The sequence below is a fragment of the Clarias gariepinus genome, chromosome 21, assembly GCF_024256425.1.
Source record: "Clarias gariepinus isolate MV-2021 ecotype Netherlands chromosome 21, CGAR_prim_01v2, whole genome shotgun sequence".
Taxonomy (NCBI): Eukaryota; Metazoa; Chordata; class Actinopteri; order Siluriformes; family Clariidae; genus Clarias; species Clarias gariepinus.
In genome coordinates this window covers 25,850,977-25,876,758 of record NC_071120.1, presented here as the reverse complement: position 1 = coordinate 25,876,758, position 25,782 = coordinate 25,850,977, and the positions used below count along the sequence as shown (strand labels likewise).

At 38.5% G+C, this 25,782-nt stretch overlaps 1 protein-coding gene across 1 annotated transcript in view; it reads left to right on the top strand.

Moving 5' to 3' along the window:
* The window catches only part of htr7c (5-hydroxytryptamine (serotonin) receptor 7c), a 62,800-nt gene extending 39,874 nt beyond the window's left edge, over window positions 1-22,926 (top strand). Inside the window, exon 2 of the mRNA XM_053481301.1 lies at window positions 22,093-22,926. Coding sequence (XP_053337276.1) covers window positions 22,093-22,795 — 703 coding nt within the window. The 3' untranslated portion in view covers window positions 22,796-22,926. The remainder of the gene's footprint in view (window positions 1-22,092) is intronic.
* Window positions 22,927-25,782: the final 2,856 nt, after the last annotated feature.

The window sequence follows — 25,782 nt, the reverse complement described above, 5'->3', positions numbered from 1 at the left end:
ATTAACATGCTAGAGGATTTAGAGGAAGTCTACATATTTGTGTGTGTGTGTGAGATCTGGTAGAAAAGAAGTAGAATAAAAGACATGGTGTACGCCACAAATAGTGGATAGGGGTATACAATCTTAGAAAGAAAGTGTGTGTGTGTGTGTGTGTGTGTGACTTCCTCCATCTGGCTGGCAGCTTGCAGAGGAGTGTTACTTGTCGGGAGGAGGGGAGGATGAAGCAGTCATTATATACAATGTGATAGTGTGTGTGTGTGTGTGTGTGTGTTCCAGTCTCTTATTTCCAAATTGCACCATCACTGAAAAAAAGACAGTAATTAATATATATTTTTAAATTTTTTATGTTTCCTTAATAGGCTCTAGACCCTCTTGGGAATGTCAGGCATCTGGTGTTTGTCGTATTCATAACCCCAGGGTGTGTTTCAGACTTTCATTTAATTTAGTGACATTTTTCAGATAATACTATTGACATTCTCAGTGGCTTGTAGCAGGTGTGACGTGTGAGAGATGTTTCTTCAAATCAGGCTCTTGCTGACAGCCATGATAGTTAAAATATATATCACATGCACACATAGTGGGGACGTTCGAGTTAATTGAAATTGGAACTTGTCGTCTCATGAGCTGAAGGATTCAGACCTAAAAGCGATCAATGTTTATAGAAGACCCCAAGCACAGTACGGTGATGGGACTCTTAGGCCATGTCCGCACGTGGCCGGGTATTTTTAAAAACTGAGATTTTTAGTTCTTTGGTTTTAAAAATAATTCTGTACAATGTCCAAAACCGCATTTGCGTATGGACGAAAGGTAAAAACTGCAGAGAAAAATTACTGTTTAAAAAAAATACCCGGCAACCTGTGGGCATGGCCTTAGCCGCAGTAAAACATTTGAACGGTCCAAGCGTTTTTAAAGAAGCTTGTACATTTGTGAATGACGATCCCGGCCGAGGTGGCTCCATGCACACTGCACTTGTTCCTGTAAAAAAATCAGCGAGTTTAAAATCTGATCCTTGGAAATCGACACCAACTTGCATATTACAGGAACAGCTGGGAGTTATTGCCACATCCCTTTTACAGTCTTTTCCATTCCCAAGGGGTTCTTGGGAGGCAAGTTCTATAAGTGCATTAGTATAACAGAGAATTGTATAGAGAAATAATGGGAGTTTCTACTCTTGTAACTGTCGTATAGTGTACGGTTTTACTATATGGCAGTACAGTACATTGGTGGATGTTTGCGTAATAGGACTAGGTGTTAGTGTTGACGACTTGCCACTCATAGTGGAGTTGGAAGGGTCTGGAAGGGTAATGAGTGATGTTTTCACCAATACCACACATCTTAGGTTGTACACGCCTTTTATTACAAGGCAGGCCTACGACAGGCTGATTAGACCTATGTGACTAAGTGACTATTTGGCAGCCCACACAGTCTTCTCTCGCTTCAGCCACAGCCAGTGATTCTCTTCATTCAGTGACAGTGGCAGGTTCCTTAATTACCTTCTGCTGGGCCTGCCCTTTAATGCCCACTTCCTTCAGCAGCCTTGGAGTGGAACTGTCTCTAAAACCCCTACAGCCAATGAACTTATCTTCACCGTCACGTTCCAGTCCAGCTCCTCTGCCTCAGCTGCTAAGTTGGTTGGCATACCACAGCTTTTCCCTGTTATATGATGCCCTCTGGGACGTGGAAGAAGTTCAATGCTGCCCCTAGTATCTCATGCAGCACTGACTTGAAAGCATTGGCAAGACCTAGGAACACCACATGAAGGTCTTTACTTTTTCTTTTTGGCTGTCTGGACCTGTTACTGCGTGTTCAAAATATACTAAAAAAAAAAACACCTTACCAGTTCTTCTGCACCAAGGAAAAACAGAGGAACCTTCAGCTCCTCGCCATGCTTTTGGTTGCTTTTTGATACCTCTTTTTATCCATGCCACATTCATTCACATTAGATTCTCTGATCTCACCTGCTTAACTGTGGTTTTAACTTCACTCCATGTAGGATGCCTTGTTTCCGTCTTGTCCAAGGGTTGACTTCCTTGTTCTCTTCTCCTCTTTGCTTTTATTGGCAACTCACAAAACAGCCACGTCCTGTCTGGCTGTTGGGGGAGCAATCGTGTCTAGTGTGAAAGCACCCTAAGAGGCACACTTCAGAAATCTAATGAAAAGCCTTCCTGTGAGAGTAGAGCTTATTAAAACAGGTAACGGGGAATAAATCCGGGATGGGACTGGGATGTTCGTTCAACATTGATAGCAACAGTGTTTTATAACATACAGATTAAAACTTGTGGTATGTGGTTCAAGGCACTTTGTATAATCTGGATTACACATACGCACACGGTGAGCCACTGGCCATGGTTGGTTGAGTGAGGTGGCATAAAATAGATGCAAAGGTCTAATAAACGACGTTTAGCTGGAGTTTGACACTTATCCTGCTCTCCAGTAATGCCAAAAAGAGCAATCAGGGGGTTCAGTGGAAGTGGAATGTTCATCAAGGTTCATCTACTATATATATATATATAATTTTGTTAAGGTCCAGTACTAATGTCTGTTTTCGACAGAAGAGATAGCTCTCGCGATGTATAAAAAAAGATGTTCTAAATAAGTGGACAGATGGGGCTTTCGTCTGCAGCCACTTCTGGCTCTGTTCGGTACGACGCGGGATATGAGTCATAAGTTCCACTTGGATCAAATGTAGGCAGCATATTGGGCTTTTTTTTTTTCTAAACAAAAAAAACAACAACATTAAACCTAATTTCAGAGAGAAGATGGCGCTATTATAATCCTGTGCTCTCCCGAAGATGAAAAATTGTGTACAAGGTTGTGTTCATATCATCCGGTTGAAGTGGCACAAAATGGACTTACGAAATAACCGAAATGCAGGAGATGGACCGTGTCTAATGCTCTGCCTTCCCTCTAGTTCTGCGTTACTATGTTTTAGCACCCACAACTTAACACCTTTCAATGGGGGATGATAGGGAGTTGTGGTTATCTGTAATGGCGTACCATCTTATAAATAGGATCTTGTTGTTGCTGTTGTTGTTGATTCTGATTATGACGCATATGGATCATCAGTCTGACTTAATAAGAGATGGTGTAACAGTTTCCTATTTTCTGATATAAATACTGATACTGGAATCTTAACAACATACTACAGTATACTATACTATACCATACTATACAATACCATACTATACTATACTATACTATACTATACTATACTATACTATACTATACTATACTATACTATACTATACTATACTATACTATACAGGCCTAATACTGAGATTACTAGTCGACCAAAACACAGTATTGGTCCTGATTAAATTTTTTGCATTTTATAAATACAATACATAAAATGTGTGTGGCCAAAATGCCAATCCATGAAGTTTATCCGATTTATTGCCGATCTCGCTTGCCTAAAAATTTCTAGTTGCTAACTTCAGTCGTTTTGAGGAGTAATAATAAGTAAAAATAAATGATTTTATATGTGCCAAAAATGGCAAATCTCTTTGAGTATTAATACTAAAATTAGTATAAGCTCCTAAAAACATATGACCTGTAAAAATTGTTGCTTAAATTGAAGCATTCCGTCCAAAATTATAAATCCCCCCCCCAAAAAAATCTGTAGTGTCCGTAACCACGTCAAATTCATGTTGCAATATCTTTAAAATTTTAGCATTTTTAAATAATTCACTTTTTCAGGTTTATGTCTTTTCATTATAAAGTCTAAATTGGTTCGATTTGATTTGATTCAATTTTATTTCTATAGCGCTTTTAGCAATTTTCATTGCCGCAAAGCAGCTTTACACAGTCAAAAGAATTATTTAAGTTTGTATGAAATGTGAATTTGTATGAAATACAATACAAATGGTCATTTTGTCCCTGGTGAGCAAGCCGAGGGCGACAGTGGCAAGGAAAAACGTCCTGAGATGGTAATAGGAAGAAACCTTGAGAGGAACCAGACTCAACAGGGAACCCATCCTCATTTGGGTGAAACAGAAAGCAGTAAATGATCTGCATTTATACAGTGTGTAGGGTGGGAGGCAGTTCAGCTATAATAGCTGATGTTAATTGATGTTAATATGGAGTCCAGGTAGTTATTGAAGACCCAGGTAGACTTGTAAGAAGTTCCAGTCCTGAACTATGGAACTGTCAAGTCCCCAGAGAAACAGTTGCCAACACCAGTCAAGGCCAGAACCATTTTCTAGGCAATTGGTTAAGTTTCATCTGAATGACAATAAAGATCATTGAAAGATTTGCATTTTAAAAAGTTACGGACACTACATCTATAAGGGTGAGACCCTTTTAAGCACTGATACCATGTTCTGTCTGACTTTGAGGACTTTCAAAACAGAACAGAGTTCATGCTAATGACGAAACGTGAACTTGAGATCTGAATCATCCTAATCACAAACAAATTATTATTTGTTGAATCATTAAAACTGGAAATAGGCTAGGTTAGTGTAGATCAGATGGTAGGTATGTGTAGCTCAGAGAGAGAGAGAGAGATGAGAGATGATCTGGCTAACAGCTAATGGAGGCAGGTTATTTGTCATCAGAAGGGGCGTTGAGATTAGAGGCGACGCGCTGAATGATATGAATGGTAGGGAATAATATGATACGAATGCAGTCACCTTGATTTACTGCTTCTAGCCGAAGGCTGGATAACCTGCTAGCACACGGCTAATGTAGCGGGACGGAACACGGATCATTTCAAGTTTGGAGTGTTTTCATCTGCAGCTTCTGTTTTTTTTTTTTTTTTGGAGGATTCCTGTAGTTTAGAGTACTGTACAGTCCAAACTGTAAAGAAGTAAAAATGCCATTTCGGCTATTTCAGGAATTTAGCCTCAATACAGTATTGTAAAAGAAATAAGTAGATATTTTTTTCCATTTTCATGATAATTAAGAAAAAAATCTTTAAGACTTAATCTTCAATTGTATGATTTCTTTTATAATACAACAATTTAATAATTATGAAGTTTTTGTTTTATTTAATATTAAATGCTAAATGGAATCACCAGCGACCACCTGATACGATATTATAGTGATATCTGCATTCTGATCCAATTTGTGTTGCAATTATCACAATTATACAGTTATAAATATCCTGACTCGATATTAACAAATATATATTATTGACTCAACCTGGATTTATGTCAAAAAAGCTGAGTTGTAATTCTATTCTATTTTGCCCTTTAATGCACACTTAATGTAAAAAAAAGTAACTTAATTTTTTTTATTACTGAGCAGCACGCGTCTCAGGTTTGTCATTGGCAATTATTTGTCATTTCTAAACAAGCTTACAGTAGCTCCTATCGCCTGCCGATGTTTGGAGTGCGTCATCTGTAGAATTATAGAGAAACTGCAATGCTGCACCACTTTAAATGCAAACATATATGATTTTAAAATTAATGATAAAACAAAATTTTGGGGATTTTGGAGTTTTTGTAAACGTAGTATTTTTCGATTACTACACAAAAGAAGAAAATCACGACGCGTAGATGAACTGATCCCCCATTTCTACTATGTTGTACTCTTGACCCTTTATAGTTATATATAATGTTGTGTAACGACCACAAAACAAGCAACTCATGATAACAGATAGCCAGTTGTTCTCTTTTTTTCTCACTTGAAGTTGATAAGACAAAACAAAACCAAACATCAAGTTACTGAGAAACCTGAAGGCATTACCAACTCTCCTAAAGACAGAAAAAATATGCTTTGACTATAACAAAGCACTGGGACTGGAGAGACATAATGTTAATATTTAATAATAATAATAAATATTAATAATAAATATTATTAATAAATAATTCATAATTTTATATATTTGCATTGATGCTTCTTTTTACCCTAGAGAAGCAAATGGAGCAAATATGGTTTCACACACACGCACACACACACACACACATACCATAGCAAAGCCTCCGTTTTTCCCCTTTATTTAGTCCGTGACTGTTTTCTATTTCTATGTTGTGATATTAGTCACACCCTAACCAGACCCAAGCATTCAGACTATTTAACCCAGAACAGAAATTCTAGCACCAGAAGTGTTTGGATGCTCAACCGCACCTGACTCCACTCATCTGCTAACATTCATTCCCTGGAGGAATTTGGAGTGGGGGAAAAAAAACTGGAGTGTTTTTTTTCCACACTGGTTAAAGAGAACCGATTATACAAATTTTACTGTCATTCTTAGACTTTTATATTGATCCAGTGACCGTATATAAACACAAAACGTTTAAAAAAAACAACTCTGTTTTGGGGTTTATTTTATATTTTATTAGATGGAGCTTAAACAAGCCGATTTATTTTCCCTCCTAATGTGACCTCACATAAGAAAAGCCCCTCCCCCAGCTCTGCTTTTCACCTGAGAAGTGCGGCTCAGCAGTAGTTCATTTACATACAGTAGATACTGAAATGGTGCGTTTGGAGGAGGAGTGAAATGAAGGGAGGTTGAGGTATGAAAAACTGCATTATCTACAACTAATCAATAACAAAGTTCCACAGAAAACCATGAACTATTACATTGAGCCATGGACAAGTAAGGAATAAAACACACATGTAAATTATTAATATTACTTATTATTAATAACAGAACATATTTAAAACAAATGCAACCTTAATACACCTTAACATTGGATGAACACTGTAATACAGTAACAATGTTTACTATGACAGTCGATATCGGATCACCACAGTTTCTGGAAGTTGTGAAGAATGATCTAAACACAACATTGCTAATACAACCTCAAAAGAAAAAAATTTTAACCTGGAGCATCATTTCCAATTATCATGCATTCTAACATTGTCCGACCACATTAGAGAACGGCTCCTTCGTTTCTAACAGGGTTTAAAATTCCGATCGGACATTTGGACGGATACAACAGCTTCCCACACACAGTGTGTGTATCTTGTGTCACGTATCTCTTAGGGTTGCAATGTTACATTTCTGTTTCATTCAAGCAACATAATCCCATCATCATGTGGTCGATGTTTTTCTAGTGGCCTTTCATCAAAGCAATTTAAACTTTAAAAAACAAGCTAATACCAGTGTTAACATCTGTAACATTACTAATTTAACATCATTACAATGTTTTGACAGTCAAAAATTTATGCTGGGACGTTGGCGGAGACGGATACAGATGCTGGTGGACACTTTATTTAAAAGACATGGAAGACATTTAGATTAGGCATCTGGCCTAAACGCCCTTATCCAGATCGACTTACATTTGAATCTCATTATACATCTGAGCAGTTGAGTGTTAAGGGCCTTGCTCAAGCGACAACTTGGTGATCGTGGGATTCAAACCTGGGACCTTCTGAACCGTAGTCCAAGACAAATCAAAAACCTCAAACACTCTGAAAGTGCTTATGTACTGTAGTGTGAGTGTGATTGAACTCAGGTGTACGTGATCAGTGAACTTGACAATGGATGTCAGTGTCAGGGTGTTGCCTGGACTACCGTGCTCTCTAGCGCTGTAATAAATAAGAAATACAGTACGTTAATTCTCCTCTCTTCCTCATGGATCTGATATTAACATGTTAAATCTTTCTGTCTACTCTTGGATTTGATATTAACTCCCCCACGCGCTCTCTCTCACTCGCTCTCGCTCTCTGGTTCGTCTCCAGATGGACATCTCTACAACTTCCACTTATTGTTCTTCAGGGTTTATATTGTTTGTAGTAACAGATGTACAGTACATGACACCATGTGTTCAGCCAAACATATAAAAACGCTGCCTTTTGCTGGTAATGAATAGAAAGCTTTCTGACAGTCGGCCAAAACACAGTGTTTTTGCTGATTTTTTTTTTTTTTTTTGATGTTATACATATAATAGATAAAATGTGTGTGACCAAAGAATCTACTTCTGAAGTTCATGCATCATGAAAGTGACCGATCTCGTTTCCCTAAAACTTTTAAGTTGCTAACTTCAGCCGTTTTGGAAAGATGATTTTATATGAGCCCCAAAATGGCCATTTTTCTTGTTGTACTGTCTCACTTCAAACAATAATCATTTAAAATGTGAATTATTCCTATTTCCTTATGAGCATTAATACATATTTTTGTTCCCTTAAATAAAATCTGTAGTGTCCATAACCACATCAAATTCCTGTTGCCATATCTTAACAATTTTGCATTTTAGAATAATACACTTTTTCAGGTTTATGTCTTTTCATGTGAAATTTAAATCGGCCAAGTTTCATCTAAATCTTTCATTTAAGATCTTTGAAAGAATTGAATTTTACAAAAAAGTTACAGACACTACATAAAAGGGCATACCTTGCACCTCCAGGGTCTGGGTTTGTTTCCCGCTTCGGGTCTGTGTGCTTGAAGTTTGCATGTTCTCTTCTTGGTGCTTGGTGGGTTTCCTCCATGTACTCCGGTTTCCTCCCACAGTCTATGGACATGCAGGTTTTGCTGATTGGTGTTCCCAAATTGCCCGAATGGTGTACCTGCCCTGTGAGGGATTGTCTTGTGTGCCTGCCTTGTGATGGATCCCGCCTCATGCCCAAAGTCTTCTGTGATAGGCTCCAGACCCTACGTGACACCTTATACAGGATAAAGCGGTATAGACGATGAGTGAGGGATAATTTGCTGGGATCGAGTCCATATGGCAAAAACTACTCTCATTAGCACTGAGGGCTAACCGAGTTTCCATGGATTTTCAACATTTCTTGTTTCTCATTTACTGTAAATACAGTTAGCATTGTTGCGAACCTTCAACTTTGATGTGTTTTTGCTAGTCAAACGCGGAACGCTGTTATGTTCGCAGTGCTGATTTTTTTTACGACGGTGCAAAAAGCTGAGGAAGTCCCATAATGCCTCAGGGCAAGATGCGATAGTAAAAAGTGGCATTTATGAATCTTTATAATACAATCCGGGCAAATTTATGCCCTCCCTGAGTGACGAATTAAACCGCGACAGTGCTGGTAATATCCTTATAAAGTTCTAATGAATCAAAAACTAATCACCGGTAATGATTAGGTAATCCTGTTTTATAGCCGAACGCGAGAAGGAACAGACGATGGAGTGAATAGAGGAATTCAATAATAGGTTATCTCCTGGTATTAGAAAATTTGAAAACGGAGCCGCTCGTCTCATGCAGCACCTCGGCACCTTTTTTCGGCTGGTACGAGATTTAATTAGTGTCCAAGAGAGAGATAATCTACATGCACACAATGAACACTATAACGAGGGACGTTTTGTGCTGGCGGATCGCAGAGACACGTGCTTCTGGTGCAGAAAAGGGAGAAGGAATATGGGCGGAGATGTCAAGCAAAGCTTTATTGTCCTGCAGGCCTTTATTCACCGGATTAAACCAGGATTAATATCTGATTTCATATAACTGTGTGACTCACACCTTAGTGAATTTAATATGCCTTCACACGTAGGTCAGTTAACCAGAATCAAATTGTACGGCATAGTGTCAATATACTAACTAAATCTACTAAATCTACTAGCAACTAAGGAAGCTAAATAATTGAGCAATATCACATGAGACGAGGTGCTGTTGTGATGAATATCAGCATGGTTGATATCACAGCTGTGCTTATATTCAGCACAACCTCGATCCCAAGTGAGATAATCCTGTTAAATTTTACTATGGTAAACCATAGTACATACCATAATAAACCATTGTATTATTATTATAGTATTCCAGACAGTACCATGGTAGGCCAGGGTAGGTACTGCGGTTAACGCTAGAGTACTGTGGTGTAAAATATTTGTATGTGTAATACAGTATACTTTCGATAGTATCCTGATGAATGTTCCATACAGTAGTCACTTACTATAGTACATGTACAGTTGTATCAAAGTATGTGCCATAGTAAAACTACAGTGTTACATGTATCGTATCAGCAAAAAAGTACCATCGTACTGTCAAAAATAACATAGTACCAGACTACCATAGTATACTAGGTAAAAAAAAAATGGTGTGGCAGACTGACCATATTTTTCGACTAACAAGGCCATAAGATTTTTTGACAAGGACATAAGATTTTTTGACAAGGACATAAGATTTGTAGATACTTTACTTGTCCAAGGTCCAACTCCAGGGCCAAATAAAAAAAAAGAAGACTTGGTTGCTGGCCAACACGATCTGTGTGTATGCTTGGTGGGTTTCCTCCCACAGTCCAAAGACATGCACATTATTCTAATTGTCTTTCCCTAATTGCCTGTAGTGCGTGAATGAGTGTGTGCTTTGCGATGGTTTGACAGCCCGTCTAGGGTGTACCATGCCTTGTGCCCTAAGTCCGCTGGGATACAGTAGGCTCCAGGGGCCCCGTCACCCTTTATACAGGATAAAACCGGTATAGACAACGAGTAATGAAGATAATTGTTATCATGAGACGTTGGAGAGACGAGGATTAGAAATATATATATACTCAGAGGATAAAAGTACAGAGAAACCGGCACACCTGTAACCTACTGTATCCTGGGGACTTTTTAATTAGAACAACAAAGCACAGAACGTTATTAGAGCCAATGAGTGGCGGCGCTTCCAGAGACTAATCAGGGAAATTCCATTTGAGAATTCTTGAAAGAGTCCTTACCTTAAGTGGTCAAAGTCATTAGTCACAGAAAAGAAGAAGGACAGCTTACAGGACCATCCTTTAGTGTGTCATTGCGGTCAGGTTACTGCACTAAAATTAAATTCGTCCCCTATATTGGAGAGTTAAAATGATATTTTGGTGGCTGGCTCTCTGGTTTTTTGACATGGTCTCATATATAAAAATTTTTAAAAGTTATACAGTAATTGTGGAAAAAAATTATGAAACATGGCAACAAAAAAAAAAAGAAAAAACACTTTCTGCCACTAAGGCCTCTCTTTTATCTCCAGGCTTTTCATTAAGGCTATATGAGATGACAGATATGAAATCATCCCTTTTTTCCCCTCCCCAGGGCACGACATCATCACTGTAATGGTCCCGTCATGATGTTACACTGATACGGTTGTTAGCGTGCCTCACTACGCTTGGAGATTGACAGGTGGTGAATAAGAAAACTGAGCTTTATGAAGGTCTCGGAATATTGACTTAATTAATGGTGCCATCGCTAATGGAGGGTTATTGATGTGTTTATTAACTTGAGTCAATAGTGGCTCAATAGAGCATGTGCCACCTGAAGTACTGAAAGAAATTAGACACTTTATTCATTTCATATACAGTATATATACGTATACGTATATATATATTTTTTTAAAGCAAAAAATATGTGATTTTCCTGTTGTTTAAAAAACAAACAAACAAGGGGGTTAATGTATGTTACGCAGGGAACTACAAAAGCTGAAAACTTCCTGAGTAAACGGATGGATCTCATCGTACTTAGCCAGCCTTGTTTGGAATACTAGTTAGGGAGAAACTGCTAATGTTCTTATAAGAAACTTAGATATAGATACCATGGCATATCGTACCGTGGTATTTTTGACTGTATCTTGGTGCTTTTTTGCTGATGCGGTAGATGTTCCACACTATGGTACTTTACATACAACAACGTAAATATACTATAGTATGGTACTATGGAGCACAAAATACGGTACAGTGGAACCTTGGATTACGAGCATAATTCGTTCCGGAATACAAATCAATAGCTAATCAAAGTGAATTTTCCCATAAGAAATAATGGAAACTCAAATAATTTGTTCCACAGCACCAAAAAAATAAATGCATAAAAATAATTTATACAAAAATATAAAGTAAAAATAAAACAAATTAACCATATTTTATAACCCTTCAAGGGGGCTGAATTAAAAAAAATTCTGCAAAGAAGAACGGACCAAAATTCCTTCACAGTGATGTGAAAGCTATCACCAATTATTGCAAACGCTCGACTGCAGCTGGTGGCACAACATAATAATTAGGTTGGTAGGTTTTAGTCTTTTTCCCCTTAATAAATGAAATAATCATTTTAAAACTTGGGTTATCTTTTGTAATGTTAAAATTTGTCTAAAGATTTAAATCATGTAGGCCTAAGTGTGAGAAAATATGCAAAAAAAAAATTTGCACTTTTTTGGGGAAAAAAGGAAACAAAGAAAAAATGTTGGAGGAAAAAAAAATCTACAGAAGGAAAAAAATCGGGACCATGTGACTCTGGGACAATATTGTTGTGTTGAAGTAACGTTAGTGCCGTCCACTGACTGAGGCTTGTAGTACTAGTTCTTATGGGAAAATAGCAAAGTGGTATTTAAATAATAATAATAATAATAATAATAATAATCATCTCACTTTTTAAAAGGATTCAGAAATTCTTTTTTTTTAATTAATTTATTTATTTTTTTTGTCACTCATGAAACAGACTAAGCTAGAACCAGACGTCAGAGCGAATCAGAAACAGCTCAACACTTCATCTGGTCCTCGTAACGCCGTGGAGCGACCTCGTCCAAATTCGGCTGCCAGGACACAAGGCAGATCTCGGGCAGTATACGGAGCAGAGCTAACAGCTTGACGGCTCTCGAGACAAAAATGAAATTCCACACAAGTTTCATTTGGCCTGGTTTCCAGACACCATAAGGGCTCCTCGCCGGTGGGCAATCTGAGGTCAAAAATACACTTTAGATTTTCGATTCATCATATATTTAAAACCCAGAAATTTCTGGAATGCGGATGTTGGCACTAAACCGTTTTTTTTAAATAAAAAATAATTTCTCATGCAAGACTTACAATAAAATACTTACTTTTATGTACTGTACTTTTTTGCGACCCAGTAAAAGTACTCCCAGTATAAACTGTACTGTATATTAAACTATATCTATTTAATACAGCAAAACTAATATTCATTTCAACAGTGTGCATTTTTAATCTTGTTAAATATGCTACTGCTGTAAAAAAAGAAGGCGTTACCGTTTTAGTTTATTAGTCTATTAAAATACTTTCACACATTCCTGAATTAAACGACAGCAGGACCTGTTGTGTTCCAGTGGAAATGTTTATTTCTAACCAGGTACATTAAAGGTCTATGCATTCCTTAAATGTTTTTATTATTTATGATGTCAGTAATACATCTCGTAACTCTCCGGACAAAATCCGGCAGCGTGTCGAACCCAGAACCTGCTGTAATTAGTCATTTCTAGACCTGATCCCTTTCACACTTTCATACCCAGCTTGGGGTGACGCGAACACGTAGACGCCAACTCTGCAATTAGCGTCAGCTTTTGATAATAGCTCTGCCTCAGGCGCTGTAAAGCCCACGGTGGTAACGATGCAGAGAACAACAGGTGAACTTAATGAACTGCAATTTTTAGAAGATTGACTTTGCAGAACAGCCTTGGTGACATTTGCTCTGGTATGCATGCACACACACTCAGACCCACACACACACACACACTTTTCTGCTTTGTACACAGAATTATTCACCTGTTCATGGCAAATACGTCAGCTTTTATGAATATTGTCTGTTCTCAATATGCATAACATTTTTCTTTCATATGTTCTTTCCGTCCTTAACTGTTAATTTAATTTACTTACACTGGCTGCGTTACAATACAGTAGTGTTTGATGAAAGCTGGTACGTTTATTTTATCAGTTGAAGTCGCTGTCTGTGGAATTTGTGATCTGACTCGTACATAAGATATTAAAATGTCAAGTTAGTAGGAATAAGATTTATACATTTTTATAAATGTTTTCATTGGAAAAAACAAGCTAAAAAAATGGTGATTTAAAAACCATATTTTATAACCCTCCAATGGGGCTGAATGAAAAACAAATTCTGCGAAGAAAAACGGACCAAAATTCCTTCACAGCGATGGTAAAGCTATCATCAATTATCGCAAACGCTAGATTGTAGCTGTTGCTGCCAAGGGTGGCACAACCAGAGGGCAATTACTTTTGCACATAGTAATTAGATAGGTAGGTTTCTGCTTTTTTTACCCTTAATAAATGCAATCATCATTTGAAAACTTGGGTTATCTTTGTGTAATATTAAAATTTGTCTAATGATTTGAATAAAAAAAAAAAGCCCTTTTTTTTCGGAGAAAAAAAAATAGGGATTCATACTTCTGGGACAGTATTGTTGTGTTGAAGTTAAGTTAGTCCCGTCCACTGGCTGCAATGGAAAGGGGACCTACTGTTGAAACATTCCTGAGCTGAAGAGGAACACCACAGGAAACTGCGCTGCTCATGAAACAGACTATACATTTTACTAGAAGCACAAATGACAAGACGACAAGTCTTCTAGACGCTCCACGCGGTACTTTAAAACAACAATGGCTCAAGCGCACTGACGTACTCGCCCTTTCCGTATTTTGGCGCTGAAAGGCTGACCCGGAAGTATGAGTCACGTAGTCTCAATTTCTCCCATGTTGTTGCTGTTGTTGCCCCCCCCCCCCAAGTACCAGAACTTCATCACCACCAGTGGCTGGGGTTTGGGCATCAGGTGGGACCTGAACCCAGGTCTCTTCCACATGGCAGAGGAGAAACCCATCACTGAGCCTTCCATTTTTGTCCTTCAACCAATTTTTTTTTCCCCCACCCATGTCCCTTTAGGGGCTTTGTAGATATCATGGTAGCCTGTGGCGTGTTATATAGTACCGTGGTATTTTTTACCTGTGAGGTACAATAGTACATGCACTACACTATGACAAAACGGGGTTTTCTGAACACATCTGACTTAACTAATAAACAGCCTTTTCTAATTAGAAGTGTGTGTTAGAGCAGGGAAGAGTCTCAGGAAACTACTGATGTAACAGATCATGGGTGAGACTCAGCGCTTATAGCTAATCATTACGCAGAGGGCGGGATTTGTCGGAAAAGACAGAAAATGTAACCTAACCACAAAGTTGTAAAAAAAGAAACTTTAAACACTCTTATTCAAAGTGATTTACATAAGTTCTTTGAAGTTTCCAACCTCAGATTAGTTCACTGGGTGGCACAGTGGCTTAGTGGTTAACACTGTCACCTTCCAGGGTCTGGGTTCGATTCCCGCCTCAGGAGTTTGCTTGTTCTCCACGTTCCTGGTGAGTTTCCTTCAAGTACTCCGGGTTCCTCCAACTGATCAAAGACATGCAGATCAGGGCACAGTGGTAAAGTGCTCGCCCTATCATCTGGAGATCGCTGGTTCAGTTCCCAATTGATGCTGTAACCTCTCGTCTAGAGAGCTGATTGGCCGAGCTCTCTTAGAGGGGAGGGATGAGAGGTACTTAGTGCTCCCACATTAATCACAGCTCTACACCCAGTCAGGGGCGTCTGTGAGCTCACACATGCGCAAGGAGCGGAGAGCGCTGTCCTCCGAGTGTGTTACGCTGCCCACAACGATGCGTGAGCAAGCGGTTCGAAAAGATGCGGTTGGCTGGCGTCACGTGGTTTGGAGGAAACACATGATAGTCTTTGGCCCTCCTGACTAAATGGTAGTAGTAGCCTTAATGTTGGAGCCCCCTAGTGACAGGGAGGAAATGGCCACGACTAAATTAGGGAGAAAATCGGGAAAAAATACATGCAGGTTAGGCGAATTGGCATTCCCACACACTGTGCCCAGTGATGGATTGGCACACTGTCCAGGGTGTACCACATCTTGTGCCCAAAGTCGACTGGGATAGACTCCTGGAAAAGTTGTCTAGAATATACATAAATAAACTAGTTCACCAGGTTTTTGACTAGAAGTAGCATCAGTCAAAACACTATTGAGAAGGTTGTTTTGGTAGAGTTGGTGGTGGTTTAAATTCTTGTTTAAGATGCAAATTTCTCAGCTGTACACATATCTAGAAAAAGTCTATTTTACCACCTACAGTACAGTAAATGGCAGAACATAAACACGCTCAATCTCAATTATGTCTACCTCAATCCCTGAGAGATGTTTTTTGGCTTTGTAGGGAAACGTCTGAATCTGATGCAGCAGCTACAGGAAGCCAGAGGTGGGAGTGGAGGAGTGGGGTGTTGTGGGAGATCTTAGGGAAGCTCATCAGTCTCTAATCAGAATGATCTCAATCGGATAGATCAGCGTCAAATCAGACCAAATATCAAACCAGAATAAAGCACTTAGTGAAGACGGGTTAATGATTTTGTCCTGTTAGTGTGTGGATCAGAACACTGTCACATGATCTAAGTCCTGACTTGCTTATTTGCCCTGATCATGTTAAAATGACCTCACCCACAGAGCAGAGAGAAGCCAGCATTTCTCATAAATAAATATGGAAGGAATCTGTATAAATAAAGATGAAGTAAATATAGTGTCTCACTCAAGAAGTTACCACGGAAACGGGACATTTTGTACCAAATGTGTAATTATTTATTTTCTTTTTTCTAAAGGTCAAAAATGACATACTGGTGGATCTGACAAGACAAGACGATCTCTTTTCCTAAACTTGCTGTTTTCTTTGTTGGTTTATTCATTGTTTTAATCTGAGTCTCCCGTCCTAGCTTTATAAAGATGTGCCAAGACAAGCTCACGAAAATTATACACTCAGAAGACATTTACATTCCTGTTAGAGAAGCCTTTTTTCTTCTCCATTCCTTGTGAATAACCACTTTAGAGTTCGCGGTACTGGGTTGGAAGTTTTTAAACTGTGTATGTACAAGCCTGGACACACACACACACACACACAGCTGATAGAGGTAAGTTTACATTGGCCGTCTCTGGGAAAGGCACTGCACTGCACCGATGATTCAACATTTTTGAGGAAACGATCAGCTATATTTTAGAAAATGAAATGTCAAGTTCAAGCTTTAAATTTGATTTGTAAACAGTGTAAGCTTTGGAAGGTCATCTATATAGAAAAGGTTTCGTGTTTTGTGTGGGCGCGTCTTAAACCGATTCCTGGACAGAATTTAATGAAACCTTTGCAGGAATTAGAAGTTTAATCTGCACTATACAGTAAGTGAAATCCAAAATGTTAAGTAAAAGCGATGTTATGAGCGATTATGTGCCGGATTTAATAATCTTGTCTAAAATAAGTCAAACATCTTGTCTTGCCCAGAACTGGACATAGTTTCTACATTCCACTTCAATTCTATTTTATTTTATTTTACTATATTTTATTATATTTTTTATATTCTTATGTAAATTTTTATTATTTTATTATTTATACATAATGTAAATTTAACATAATACATAATGTAGTTTTTTATTTTAGTTCAATATTTTTTTATATTTCTAATTTGTAAAAATTATTTCATTTCATACTTTATATTCTAATTGAAAACTCTACTTTTTCTTATTTTTTAAATGTTTAGGACTTCAGCAGTCGTATGAGCATTTCACTTCATACCGTACTTTGTAATTAAATTGTAATTAAATTTGACAAGCTAATAATGTGCTACTTGTTTGATGTAAACAAACACCTGCACCGATAGATATTCATTTGAAAAGCTAAACTGATGATTTTTAAACTGATTATTTTGATTAGTTCATATTTTCACTTTGGCTGAAATAACAATCCTCTGAAGTGGAATAAGTGAATTTTAACACCTGGAGTCATTTTAAGCAGAACTTCAGACGATCTTTATCCAAATCTACTTCTTTTTTTTTACGATATCCCAGCTGTAATTCACTCTCCGATTACTGAAAAGAGAGTGTATTTTTCTGATGATGAAAGAATTACAACAAGGCGTAAGATACTCAACCTTACAATATTTAACTATATTTGTATTAAGTTAGACAAAGAGTTCCGCCGTACAGAAAGACAGACAGACATGTACAGTACATGGGCTTCAACCTGAAATAATAATAATATCACTAATTACATTAAAGCTCATCAGATTATTTTTAGCTTTAACCTTTTAACAATTTCTACAAACTCAACATCGCGCTAGTGTTCTATAAACACTCTAAAGTGATTTCCACAGTGCAAGTGGCAATAAAAGTGTGATCATAGTGATTTACACTAGTCTGCTTAGCACTACAGAATGACTTTCACATGTTCTGCCTAACTATAATAAAAACCCATTAAATGATCACCGAGAAATAATGGTACATTTTTAGCGAAAGCTAGCATAATGGATTGGCCTATTATTCTCCTGCCATTTCTCAGGGAGAGGCATCCATGTGAAAAGGGAAATACATGTGAAAAAAAAAACCCAGAAAGAGAAGATTTAGAACGGACAGGATTACAGTGGACACATCGAGTCGCTAATCATCACAGATTAGCATCAGCTGCTCACTGCGGAAGCGAAAGGATACCGCTATGGCAAAAAAAACAAAACAAAAAAAAAACCTAACACACACAACCAGGGAATTTATCCTGACCTGCTTTATCAGTTTTTGTGCACATCCTATACAGTGGGGGCTAAAAATATAAAGATCGGACTTTCTGACAAAATACCTGACCAGAAATTTTAATCCGAATTCGGTTCAGTAACTCTATGGATTAAACCTTAGATCTAACTTTGACACTTACGTTTGCCAATTTAGAGGAGCTTATAATACATTGGGTAAATGTTCTAGTTAATATTACGTGGTCTTGTGCTGTTCTGCTGCTCAACGGATTTACTGTACTGGTAAAACATCCCATAAGAAATTGTGTTTACTATGTGTGTGTATGTTGTGTTACTGTGGTATTTTAGACATTACCATAGGCATTATACTACTTTATAGAGTACCAGGGTAGGTACTATGGCACTCTATTGAGTACTGTAGTAATACCACCATACTTTGGTAAATACCATCATATTTAATGTGGCACTTTAAGGTAAGTAAGGTCTTGTAGTAGCACTATGGTGTGTATGACATTTTAAATGCATGTCATTTGATTACAGTTACCAATGTTAATAACATTACATTACTGGCGTTATAAAATGTCATAGTGTTTAAAAAATTAATTAAAATGCATTAAAAAAAATCACTCCAACGAGCATGCGCTTTCATAAATCGTCGGAAAGCTTTGTAGTTTTTTTTGCAGTTGATCTTGTAACAGGTTCACTCTTTTTGCACACGTGGCATCACAGACACACGGACACGAGGCAAGGTCTTACAGGAAAAAGGGTGATTTTATTTAGGAAAATGGGGGTGGGGATGGGGGGTGGCTGCCTACTCAGAAAGCCTACAGAGTGAGTGAGGAACGACAAGTGAGGTGCACGTCTATTAGAGGCAAACGCCTTTTGAAACGTAACTTGAAAGTTATGTAATAAGTAATATGATTACTATTTACATGTAATAATTAGTAATGTAATCAGATTACAATTTTAAAGTAAAGTAAAAAGTAATTTGTTGTAGATTAGCTAACAGGTAAAATTGTACCATACTATATAAATATTACCACTATAGTACATAAACATGTATAACATACTTTTGACAGTATCCTGCTACATTCTCCATAGAACTGTACTACAGAAGAATCATGCATCGAAAACTATAGTACATGTACTGTTGTACCATGGTAGAATCATGTACCATAAATGTACAGTATTAGCAAATATTTACAATAGTACTACAATATATACAATATACTATGTACTATACCTACAGTATACTGTACCATTGAGAATGCAACCACGGGGGGAGCAGTCCAGTGTCTTCTTGTGCCAGGATCGGCTCTAAGCCCCTTTTTGTTTGCTCTGGTGATGGACAGGATGACAGATGAGGTAAGACAGGAGTCTCCATGGACTATGATGTTTGCAGATGACATTGTGCTTTGTAGTGAGAGCAGGGAACAGGTGGAGGAAAATTTGGAGAGGTGGAGGTATGCTCTGGAAAGCAGAGGAATGAAGGTGAGCCGCAGCAAGACAGAATACATGTGTGTAAATGAGAGGGACCCAAAAGGATCGGTGAGGCTACAAGGAGCAGAGGTAAAGAAGGTGCAGGACTTTAAGTACTTAGGGTCAACGGTCCAGAGCAACGGAGAGTGTGGAAAGGAGGTGAAGAGGCGGGTACAGGCAGGTTGGAATGGGTGGAGAAAAGTGTCAGGTGTGTTGTGCGATAAAAGAGTATCAGCGAGAATGAAGAGATTGTGAATATATCAATAGAAGGATGCTGAAGTTGGAACTGCCATGCAGGAGGTCTTGAGGAAGACCAAAGAGGAGATTTAGGGATGTAGTGAGAGAGGACATGAAGTTAGTTGGTGTGAGAGAAGAGGATGCAGAGGATAGGGTTAGATGGAGGCAGATGATTCGCTGTGGCGACCCCTAAAAGGGAACAGCCGAAAGACAAAGAAGAAGATACTGTACCATTGGAGAAAATTTCTTATGGGACGACTTCCAATTCACCGTACTGTTAAATATCTTGAGAAATGAATGCTGAAATATTTGCTGTATAAGTTATATATATATATATTCTCATAGTGAAATGTGGTTGAGGGTCTCTGCTACTGACCAGAAGTTCAGAGGTCAAGCTCTCGTACCTCCACTCTGACTCCTAGGGTGCTCTATCCTGGCACACTGCACTCTATATAGAGAAGAATTTTACCATACTGCACATGCTGTGGTTCAACCATGTTTGTTTTAGCAGCCACTCACAACCAATTAGCTCATATTACCGCACTGGAGAACTGAACAGCTCTGGTCATGCTGTTGAGCTCAGTTACTCTGCTGCACCTCTACTGTTCCATGCCTGCTCTGTTGCATAATTGTCACCATGGACTGCACTAATTATTCATGTTTCCTGGAGATATTACTCACATGCACACACACACACACACACACACACTTAATGTATGTAAAATATTACTGTGCAGTAAGTATTTTAATTATTTTTTTTAACTGTACAGAAAGAATAAAAGAAAACACAACATAAGAGAATATAAAACCAAACATCCCATCCCCCAACACCAGACATCAGATGCCTATGGGGAAAAAAAAAGCAAACACAAAAGTAATCTTCCCCACAGCTCTTCTTTACAATACCATATTACCTTCTTTCATGCCTTCAACAAGAAAGGTTGCCAGATATTATAAAATCTGCCAGTAGACCCTCCGACCGTATACCTAATTTTCTCCATCCTAAGATGGTACATAACTTCGCTTATCCAGTGGATAAAAGTCGGTGGATTAGGGTCTTATAATATCAGTCTCCTAGCCAAAAGAGAACAGAAGGCCAATACAGTTAAACCTCGGATAGCGAGTAACGCGGTTTGCGAGTGTTCCGCAAGACGAGCAAAGATTTGTAATAAATATTGACTTAAAAAATAAACAAGTCTTGGTTTACGAGCACCGAGTATAATGTATCATGCATTGGCTTCTTGTTATATTCTTGAATTGTGGGTAATCGTCTTCCCTGCTGGATCTAAATGCGCGTCTCTCACTGGTATAATCAACATCCGTGCGCACGTGTACTGTTTACTATACCACTGTGACCATGTGTGTATGTAAAACATATTTTATTTTGTGTTTGTAAGCGTGAGTGTAAGACCCATTTTCTCTCTCTGCTCAAGGCTCTGCCTGCTCTGTGTGTCTGTGGCTGTGTGCACACACACACACACACACACACACCACTCCTCCTCTCGCCTTCTCTCACACACACACACTTTCTCTAAAAGAAACACTGCTCTGTTGCGATTCTTTTCAAAGGTAAAGTTCAGGTTCATTTGTTTAATTTGTACTTTACAGCAGTGATTCCGTTAGTATGCGCTCACGCGAGTGTTATTAGCAATGTTCATTGTTAATTTTACTATAAAACAGTCTTTTTGTTAATGTGTGTGTGCGTGAAACTTAAATAAGAGAGGAGGAGGGGTTAGCATGTAAGACTAGAAGAGGGAGAGTGGAGGGTCTGATTCCTGTCCTCTTACTTTAGCTTAACACACACACACACACACACACACACACACACACACACACACACACACACACAGCACCTGCGCGCATAAAAGGAAACTTTTTTTTTTTAAGTCAAAGTGCAGGTTAATTTGCCTTATTTTTACTTTATATCTTGTATTAATTGTTTTTATGTTTTTATTATTATTATTATTATTTATAGGGAAATTCACTTTGATTTATGAGTGTTTAGAAATATGAGCCTTTGGCTAAAACTAGTGTTTTCTGGGGCCACACCAAACAATGCAATAAATGGAGATGGCTCTATTTTTGCATGTATTGTGTATCTTATTCTAGTACAGTTTTAGTTAGCAGCAGGTTACCAGGATTTGACTTTCTTGTAAAAGATCTAATCTTGTAACTTGTTTGTTTTTTGTTTAGACTTTTCATGTTTCTGTACTTTTCTTCTCCCCTTCACAGGTATCTGGGTATCACGCGACCTTTAACGTACCCGGCACGCCAGAACGGTCAACTGATGGCGAAGATGATCTTCGGCGTTTGGTTGGTGTCGGCGTCCATCACGCTCCCGCCGTTTTGCGGCTGGGCGAAGAACATCAACGAGGAGGGAGTGTGTCTGATCAGCCAGGACTTCAGCTACACCATCTACTCCACCGCCGTGGCCTTCTACATCCCCATGCTCGTCATGCTCTTCATGTACTACAAGATCTTCAAGGCAGCACGGAAGAGCGGCGCCAAGCATCGCTTCGAATCGGTGAGGATGCAAGGGCTAAAGGCGCAGCAGCACCCGGTGGCCGAGGAGTGCGTGGCGCTCTCTCGGCTCCTCAGCCCCCAACGCCAGAACATGTCCATCTTCAAGCGTGAACAGAAGGCGGCGACGACGCTGGGCGTCATCCTGGGCGTCTTCACCATTTGCTGGCTGCCTTTTTTCATCTTGACCACGGCGAGGCCGTTTATATGCGGCATCGAGTGCAGCTGTGTCCCGATCTGGATCGAGAGGACGCTCCTGTGGTTCGGTTACGCCAACTCGCTGGTCAATCCGTTTATTTACGCCTTTTTTAACCGCGACCTGCGATCGACCTACTGGGACTTGCTGCGATGTCGTTACCGCAACATCAACAGACGACTCTCGGCCGTCGGCGTACACGAAGCGCTGAAGTTTTGAAATCGGACCAGGCTTCTCGTACACTAGGACACTTGAACTAACGCCTAGTCAGTGCCAGATTTGGACCCTATGTGGAGATGGCTGTTGTTTTTTTTGTTTTGTTTTTTGAGGAAGACAGATTTGACCACACGCCATCTTTTAAGTGGCTTTTTTTCCTTTATTTTTTTAAGGAGAAAGGTGACCTCTAAAAAGGACACAGGAGGAGGTTGGGATGCATGAGCATGGAACAAAAAAGTGGCATTTTTAATGCATTTTTTTGGAAATTAAAGGAAAAGCACGGATTACCTATTTGGGTAAACTCAAGGACATTTCAGAATGTATCATTTTACGACCTCAAGAGCTATTTTTTTCCCTGGAAAGTTTTTTTTTTCCCATAACCTTTAAAACAAGCTAAAGTGGAAGCTATTTTAAAAAGAGGCCATTTTCTTGGCTGTAATTCACAAAGCAGATGTTTCCTCACTATGTCAGATGTGAACTGCAAGCGCTAGTGGATAATCGCCGCTGTAGGGCTTGCGGTCAAGATGACGAGAGCGTAAGGACACAAACATTTCGTCCAGTGACTCATCCCGCGATATGTCTTTGATGGCGCATCAGACTTAGACAAAGATCCGTGTGCATGCTACGCTCTGATCCGATCTGACCAGATTTACAGATGGATGTAATGATAAAAGACGGTGCAGTAAATGAGTAATTACGGTCATCTGTGTCGCATTAAAATCTGCCAGAAACGTAAAAAAAAATTCCATATGTACATAAACATGTTGTATATTGTCAAATATTTGTGCAGGAAAACATTACCCTTATGTATAATGTATAAACTCGGTTGTAAATCAGTTCTACGATATGGTTTTCTGTAAAATACGAAGAAAAAAAATGTCTATTTAACGTGTTTTGTTTTAACGTGTTTTCTTCAGCTGTCTTATATGATACCACGTTTGGTCGTGTATTCGAAAGAACCAGCTTTTTGTTTTATAAAGAAGTGATCGTGGAGAATGATCATGTCGTCGAAGATAAAAAAAAAAACGTTTTTGCAGCTACAGTAATACTCCACATATGCAGAGATTTGAGAGGAGCCGAGGAACCGTGGTGATGCGTGTGAATAAAGAGCCGGCTCATCTGCTCCTCTGTTTATATACCATGCAACTATTTAAACACTCGTGTCTCATGCTGATATTCATCAAACTACAAGGTGGTACGAAACCCCTACAGGGCCGTGAGAGGAAAAAAATACATAGAACAAAAAAAAAAAAAAAAATTCTTCTTTTGATTAAAAAGGTGAAAGAAAAAAAACTTCCCGGGTCTGTCTTCAGTTGTAAGAGGAATTAAATAATGATTGTAATTAAGAAAAAAAAAGATATTTAATTATGCTTTAGATATAGATTTACTCTATTTACTCTAGATCGATTCTTTTCATTGTAGGACGTGAGCTTAACTGTGTTTTTAATGAATTAAGCTCTGCTTTTATGCTCTCAGGTGCACATTTTATGCACGTTGAAGATCTAACCGATCAGAAGTGAGGCTTAATTCCTTTACCCAATCATAACGCGGAAGGCGGGATTTTTGTGGGAAAAAGACGACACACATAACAAGCCGATACTTAAATGTTTAATACTTAAACGCCACTTATCCTGTTATAACCACTTATTATCATTTATAGAACTTTCGCAGGGTAAACCATACCCTGGACGGGGTGCCAATCTATCGCAGGGCACAAGCACACACACACTTAAATTACTAAACACAACTTAGTCTAATCTGAAGGTCTTTGGACTCCATGCACACAGAGCGTGAGGCAGGGAATCGAACCCTCGACGCTGGAGGTGCGAGACCACGGTGCTAACCGCTATACCGCCACGCTGCCCTGAGATTTAATAATTAAACACACATTGTGCAAATCTGTGCTAAAAACTGTTAAGTTTAAAATATTTAACCGATCATAGATGACAAATTATTGTACATTTACCATATTCGGCAGACGCCCTCATCCAGAGCTAGATACATTTATCTTATTATATATACTGTCTATGTAAGGAGTTTAGGGCCTCTTGGTGGTGCTGGGGTTTGAACCTGGCACCTTCCGATCAGTAGTCCAACAACATAAACCGCTGCGCTACCTCTACCGCTATTCTGCTTGTATCCAATCATAAAAACACAATCAGATAATCTTTGTTACTTTTTTTTTGTAAACAATAATTATAATAATTATTAAGAATTATTATTTTTTTAATTACAAAGAATTTAACAGCAACAAGCAATGACTCTTCTTACACTGACCAGCATATACACGTGCTCTCACCATCTGGCCAAAATAAGTACTTTTTTTTCCTTTTATGTATTTTTTTTCCTCGTCAGTGTCCCTTACGGGCCTCAGTGAGTTAATGTTACCGCCCTGAACCTGATTATTTGCCTCGCGATGTTTTATACAACACTGTAAAGAAAAAAATTAACAAAACAGATATCAGAATTTTAAGAATGAATAATTGCAAGTTTTATTTTTTATTACAATTTTTTTTTTTTTTTTTTTTAAAGGATTCGTGTTATATCTGATGTTATGGAGCATCCATGAAGCAAGATACAGTACTGTGCATAAGTCTTAACCCCCTTATCATTTCTTAATATTTTGCTTTAAAGGGCATTTTTAAAAGATTAAAGAAATTTTTTTTTTTATTTAGTCTTGAGGAATAGTTATTACAGAAGGACTTTTTTTTCGTCTCTCATTTTTATTCCAGTCCCTGTTTCATAGGAATGTTTTTTGTTTCTTAAGCCAAACACTCACCTACCGTATGAATGATTCGAGCATAAAAGTAATCTAACTTAACTTAAGGCATGAACCAGAGAGAAACAGGTGCAGATGATGACAGATGATCAGGCCGGTGATTAGTTACTGCTGATGCTGAGTGCTGAGTGGTCGGAGAGGGGAAATGAGGTCGCTGCTGAGGTTGTTACATAAACAATTGATTTTTTTTTTTATTGGATTTTTAATCATT